Source organism: Mixophyes fleayi, chromosome 6 (genome assembly GCF_038048845.1).
Source record: "Mixophyes fleayi isolate aMixFle1 chromosome 6, aMixFle1.hap1, whole genome shotgun sequence".
NCBI lineage: Eukaryota > Metazoa > Chordata > Amphibia > Anura > Limnodynastidae > Mixophyes > Mixophyes fleayi.
The window spans coordinates 222,013,833-222,020,803 of record NC_134407.1 but is presented as its reverse complement, the minus strand read 5'-3'; the positions used below and the strand labels follow the sequence as shown (position 1 = coordinate 222,020,803).

General features: G+C 37.7%; 1 protein-coding gene across 1 annotated transcript; it reads right to left on the bottom strand.

The window, feature by feature from the left end:
* Nucleotides 1-845: 845 nt before the first annotated feature.
* On the bottom strand, nucleotides 846-6,934 carry LOC142095503 (uncharacterized). Its single transcript, XM_075178447.1, has 2 exons — nucleotides 6,860-6,934; nucleotides 846-2,158 (listed from the first exon to the last, which is right to left on the bottom strand). The coding sequence occupies exons 1-2, from the start codon at nucleotides 6,932-6,934 to the stop codon at nucleotides 962-964; spliced, it is 1,272 nt and encodes a 423-aa protein (XP_075034548.1). The 3' UTR covers nucleotides 846-961.
* Between the last annotated feature and the right edge of the window lie 37 nt (nucleotides 6,935-6,971).

The following is a 6,971-nucleotide window of genomic DNA, read 5'->3' as shown; positions in this document are numbered from 1 at the left end:
TTGAAACTTATTTGATGTCCGCACCTGAAACAACAGAGCAATTCCTAATTAAATTGTGATTCTAAAGACTATCCAAGTTCCTTTGTATAAGGAGGCCTGGTTCTACAGTAGAAATGCAACATAAAAAAACAAGATTTAATTTTGCAGAGCAAAATTATTATTGAAATGAGATGGAAAAGACACAATGATAGGGGAGTTCCTTGCTGTGCAGAAGGGCACATCTTCACTCTGCAAAATACCTTGTGTCTTTGGTACTTCCTATGCTATTAATCCATGCTGCACTTCAGCGGAGAAACACACACCAAGCAATGTAATAGAAACCTCCACACTCTGCAAAAAAAACCAAAAAAAAAACCTCCACACTCAGGCCCGATGTCTCCTCACTGTCATAATTATTGCATGACAGATATGAAGATAAATTGAGCTGTATTTAACAAAGGAAAAGTTTAATAAAAGCATGGTAATTGTGAGATTTTACTTTAATATGATATGTATTATTTTGCCCAGAACCCCTCTCCAAATTTTCTGGCTCTCTGCACACCTAAGTGCACTTTGTCCTTGCGGAGGCAGGGGAGTTAGGCATCTGGATGCAGAGGGGCAAAACACATTTTACAGTGTGCTCACAGAGCGCTTTGTGAATTGCCTCCGCTGTCTGTAGGTGCAGGTACACTTTAATGGTCCTAGTCCATCACAATACATTCTACATGCAGTTTTAGCCAAACATCACATAGAAATAAACTGAATAACACTGTAAAAGTGAAAAATATATTTTGTTTCTTTGAAAACTGCTTCTCATTAATCAAATGTTTCCTGTTTGCAATACAGTAATTCTCCAAAGCACTGAGTTTATTAAACAAACCCACAATCAAAACACGAAGGGCAGTATTATCTTTACATGACTTGAAGAGGGTCTGTATTTCACATTTATTCAAACTGGTCAGTAATCTAAAAGTTTCCATGATCATTTGTTGCCCATGTGTATTCTGCGGTGTTTGGAAAGACTGGAGTCAGTGGTAAAACACTTCCCACATTCAGTGCAAGAAAATGGTTTCTCTACTGTGTGAGATCGTACATGCCGAATCAATACATCTTTCCTTCTGAAAGACTTCCCACATTCTGAGCATGAATACCGCTTCTCCCCTGTGTGAATAGTCTGATGTCGTGTGAGCAATGACGGTTGTGGAAAACACTTCCCACATTCAGAGCAAGAAAATGGCTTCTTTCCAGCGTGTTCTTTAAGGTGTTTGCAAAGATCTGACCTACAGTGAAAATATTTCCCACACAGGGAACAAGAAAATGGATTTTCACCTGTGTAATACATTAAATGCCGCTTAAGAACATTGGTATGTCTGAAACATTTCCCACATTCAGAGCAAGAATATCGCTTTTCTCCTGTGTGAATTGCCTGATGTTGAACAAGGTGAGATTTTCGGGTAAAACCTTTACCACACACAGAACAAGGAAATGGCCTTTCCCCTGTGTGATTGCTCAAATGCTCATTAAGACGGCATCTTTGAATAAAACATTTCCCGCATTCTGAACAAGAAAACTTTTTATCTCCTGTATGTATTTTAAGGTGCTTTGAAAGATTTGAACGGTTTGCAAAACATTTACCACATTCCATGCAAGAAAATTGTTTATCTCCTGTGTGACTTTTTTGATGAATGGAAAGATATGATTTGCTGTTAAAACATTTCCCACATTTTGTGCAACAAAATGGCTTCTCTCCTGTGTGGGTTAGTAAATGTCGTTCCAGATCTTTCTTTTGCCCAAAATATTTTCCACATTCAAAACACAAATATTGTTTTTCTCCTGTGTGAATTGTTTGATGTCGCACAAGATGGATTTTTTGTGTAAAATATTTTCCACATTCCGAGCAAGAATATTGTTTCTCTCCAATATGAGTTATCTGGTGTTGCGCAAGGTGTATTTTCTGTGTGAAACATTTTCCACATTCAGAGCATGAAAATGATCTCTCTTGTGTATTACACTGAAAATTCTCATCATAATCTTCCTGTTGCCCAAATCCATTTCCCGAACAAGTAAATGGTGTCAATTCTATGTTAATTCTCTGCTGATTGGCACAAGTCAGGCATGTGTATTGTGTATAAATGTCTGTGTCTGTGAGATCTCTTCCTTCACATGGGACCGATTCCTCCTTAATATGAGTAGAGGTATATTGTGTATGATCTGTGGGTGTATAAATGTCAGTGTCTGTGAGGTTTCCTCCATCACATGAGACTGATTCCTCCTTAATATGAGTAGATGTATATTGTGTATGATCTGTGGGTGTATAAATGTCAGTGTCTGTGAGGTTTCCTCCATCATATGAGGCAGATTCCTCCTTAATATAAGTAGATGTATATTGTGTATGATCTGTGGGTGTATAAATGCCCCTTAGTGGCACCTACAACCGTGTCCTTTTGGGTAACTCTTGCTGCTAGTGTACCCCCTTGGTGGTACCCCTGACCTCTTGCCTTCAGATCAGAGTTGCTGTGGATGGTTCCCCCTGACCTATCAAACTGGCCAGAGCTGCAGGTAGCGGGCAGAGCGTTAGCACTGGAATGCTGGTTCCCAACCTTAGAACAGCCGGATAAAGGATTAATTGAATCTAATTTGTGGTCACAGGAATTACAGCAGGTAAGTAGGTGTCAAAGCAGGTTCCTTTAGCAGTGATGTTTATTAGCTCAAGAAATCCTAAAAAGGACAGTTACACACTCACTAGTTTAAGATACTAGTGATATCTAGAAAGTACAGATAGTATAATGCTACATTACATAGTCAAACAGTCCTCCTTTTATACAGATTTACACAGATATCCTGGCAGGAGGTAATCCAGCCTCCTGCCTCTCTAACCAATCCAGGTGCTTCATGCAGCCTGCACATAAATCAGTCTGGAGGGGTTTAACACCTTATCACATTGCTGCTAGCGGCACCACAACGTCTGAGGTTTTCTATTGAATGTTTACCATCGGGATATAACATTTCTCTAATCTTGTTTTAAACGCAATTTAACTTGCAAAACTCATTCATCTCTGATCATGTGCACAGGGAGTCTACCAGCAAGTATAATTACCTCCTCCTGTCTTCGACATTTTCCTGTTGTTCTAACTCTTGTCGGACTGATCGTAAACACAGTCCGACAAGAGAACCACTACAGTGGCATAGCAATAGGGACAGAAATCTAGCAGGGTCTTTGCGGGCTCTGCTGTGACGCCACTATGCTACCCGTTAAGTCTTCATAACCTCTGTTCTTACCAAGCACGGCTGGTGCTATTGCAGACCCAGAGCATTCATTGTTGTTCTAATAAAAGACAGACACAGAATACGTTTTTATTAAACTGTATTTATGGATAGTCGCACTAAATTAATCTGTATATTTATCTTTATCTGGATTCCTAAACATATACAATCTATTAATAACCCTATCAGGGACAAACGCAAGATTTGCAGAGGGGGGTTTCCACACCACGCCGTCAGTGGGCGTGACAAGCATGCATGGGGACGTGTTTATAATTTTGGACAGGGCTTGGCTGCTCTCCTACTCTCCCTATCCCTGTAATATACATGGGCAATGCTGCATGTACTACTGTTAGGTACGTGCAGCTCTCTCTTTTCGAGCAGAGCCGTGTGAAGCGGGGGCCAGCTACTTCAATTATACAATGCACCAGGCTTGGAGGGGGTTTCCAGGCACTAGGAACCCCCCCCCCCCCCCCATCGGTTTGCCTATAATAAATAAGGGTGCCAGGTATAAAACCATAATCAAACATACAGGTTAATCATTCTGGTACACGTGCATTTTATGGCTTCATTTTCATAATTTCTTGACCCCATAACTAACATAAAGCTGTCTTAGTGTGGGAGATGAGGGCGCTGTGACAGGCTGAGAGGAATAGCAGAATGAGCGGATCCAACAGTTCCCCTAAAGGTTTCAACTTTACAGAGCCGCTCTCCTCACTCTCGATTCAAACTGGCAGCTGTGTTGTCGAAGCTCCTCCCTCACGGGGAGGGGCACTGACAACACTACCGTGCAATTCAAACAGGCCTGTCTTACGAACCGAGCAGAGAACCCAACAAAGTGATAAACACTAATTAATCATTTAAAACAGCCTGTGATGTCTTCATTTTAAACATCAAAGGCATTGTGTGTGTGTATAAATTGTTACACGTGGCTTTTCAGTGAGATATATTGAGTGAAGCTTTCAGAAGATTAAGCTTCACCGAGTTGAGAGGACAGAAATTCCAGTGAATGTCTGACCACATTTGTAACTGGGAAAAGGGAGGAACAGAAGTTGAAATTAGAAGCACTCCAGGTCTAAATGGGTTGCCACTAATAGCTCAAAATCAAAAAACTTTATTGAAAAATTTAAAAATATTGGCAATCGACAGGAAAGAAGTAGGCAAATTATTTATAAAATAAAGTGTTGAAATAAAGAAGAGTAATAAAAGACCCTGTGGTGGGACTGATCATGGATGTATCGTGCCCCATATCATGGACCTCCTGATAATAGGTCTCTCATGGTACATGGACAATCCTATGTCCTATTAGTTTTAGACAGAGGCAAAAGTTTCTGGGTCCTTCTAATATATTTGTTACATACGGATTATAAATTGCAACAACGTGACACTAATTGGTATATGTTGTTTCTTATCTATAGTATACTTCATTTGTATTATGTATCTATCCCCAATCATGAACAAGGATATTGTCTGTATTTACTAGCTATATAATCCAGTAGTTAACAGTATGTAGCCACATTAGTGATGTATCATTCCTTTTCTATTTCCATTCGTATTAACAGCTTTCAATATATAGACAGCACGATACTATGCAAATCGCCTGCCTATAAGTAATGGATGACATGCGGCTTCATTTAGGTAGCAATCAGCACCCTTGTATCTCGTTAACTAGAAAAAAGTAGTAACATATTATTATGCTGGAGCGAACAGTGAGACAAGTTACCTAGCGGCCGACCGCCACAAGCAGTCCCTACCACTTCCAGGTCTGACGTCACCTAGCGTACGTTTCCCCCAGAGAGGCTTAATCGTGGGAATTACTGAGCTGCTGTCAGAGTGTCCGGTTTATATTATGTGTGGCCAATCAGTGTACTTTGGCTGTAATATGTGTCTAACAAACTCAATCGCTGGTAAGATCTATAAAAAATTACATAGCAAAGATGTCATATAATTTAGGTAAGAGTTTTGGGCAGATTCTTATAATATATAATCCAAGTGATGTATAAATATGTTGCTATTTTTAACGTTTGTTATATCGTTACATCACAACCTATCCAGAATACGACAATATCGATTCCCTATTTTTTATATTATTGTTATATAAGTTATTACATTTTATATATATATGAATTATTAATGACTACATGTTTTAAGTATTAAAGTATTTTTATTGCTTTTTAGGAATTTTAAGTAATTTGTTTGGTATTTTTTTAGTAATTTATTTGTTGTTTTATTCTATTATATTTTTATATTGTGTTTTATTTTCTATTATTTACTATTTATTTTAAATGTAAAAATGTCATATCAATTATAATGTCACACGTATCAGGCCGCAAGTGTTGGAGTGAAGATAACTCTAGGTAAATAGAAGAGAGTGTTAAAATGTATTGTTACATAATTGATAGTGAATAAAATGCTCTGATAAAATATACAGTGTGTGGTTGTATTATCTTAATTGGGATAATAAATATAAAATGTGAATAGTAATAATAACCAATGTAAAATAACAACTAAAGTGAATAAAAGAGTATAAAATGTGGGTGATAATAAATAAAAATGAAGTTAAAGGGTGAAATGGTGTTTGAGTGAGAGATAAATGCCTATAATTAGACCTTATAATTATAAATATTGTTATTCGGGCTGCCACTACATATAATTATTGACTGTGGAACTGGAAAAGATCATAAGCTGAAAATTATATAGGCATGAATTTAATTAGTACCACAGAATTATATATATATACAGAGGATAATCTCAGAACACATGCAAAGAGTTATCCCTACATGGTAAGTAAAAATATCTAAATAGGATTCACAAATATATCTTGGAGTCCGTTTATAAGAATATTAGGCATATAGGCTCAAGTGAATCCCAATTTGTTAGGTAGATCACTGGTCAAAGTATTAGTCATCATCATGTACTCTTAAAAACCCTTGTCTGTTCTGGCATTCATGATCGTTCCAGTATGTTCCAGAGTGCTAAATTTATGCCTTTTGCTGGTCATGCCAACATAAACCTTACTGCATGGGCAGACCAGGGCATGTATTATACATCTGGTGATGCAGTTCATAAAGTCATCCATCTAATATTTGTGACCATACCTGTCAGTGTGATCTATAGTTATAACCATGTATGAACATGCTTTGCAATCATGTTGGTATACGAACGTTGTACCACGCTGAGTACAGGCATTATTAGACTGCACAACAGTGTTTTTACAAGAAGCCAACATAGATAGTGTTTTCATCTTAAAAATTCTCTCATTGGCATGTTTCATCTGTCCAGTTACATTTAACTGGACAGATGGTCTGTCTAGTTGATGTACAGCTACAATTCTCCTTAACAAATATATGTAGACACACGCCTTGTAACATTTATAAACAACTGTTTTGAAGAAAATGTTTCATATTGTTTTAAAAAATATTCTGATTTTAGGTATGAGCTGAATTCGTTTTTTTTATTGAGAAGTTATGCGTTATGTATTTCGCATGCCACACCTTTAAGGTGGCCGATCTGTAGAAGTTATATTGAAAGTGTACAAATATTCAAGAGGCTTTAGGCTTCACTATAAGCTTGTATTATACTCTATATACCTTGGTGTCACCTGCCTTGGAAAAAATACAATTTTTAGAGGGATACCTGTGTGTTGTCCAATCACTATGGTGGACGTGATTAGCAAGAACCAGTGCTCCAACATCTTTGATAACCAGTGTAATTATAAGCTCGGTTATGGG

What these genes read in the sequence shown, in the direction of transcription:
- LOC142095503 (XM_075178447.1), bottom strand. Translation starts at nt 6,934, where the DNA reads ATGTTGGAGCACTGGTTCTTGCTAATCACGTCCACCATAGTGATTGGA. An exon ending in CAGGTATCCCTCTAAAAATT is followed by an intron (nt 2,159 to 6,859) that starts GTATTTTTTCCA and finishes ACTCATATTAAG; the next exon opens with GAGGAATCGGTCCCATGTGA.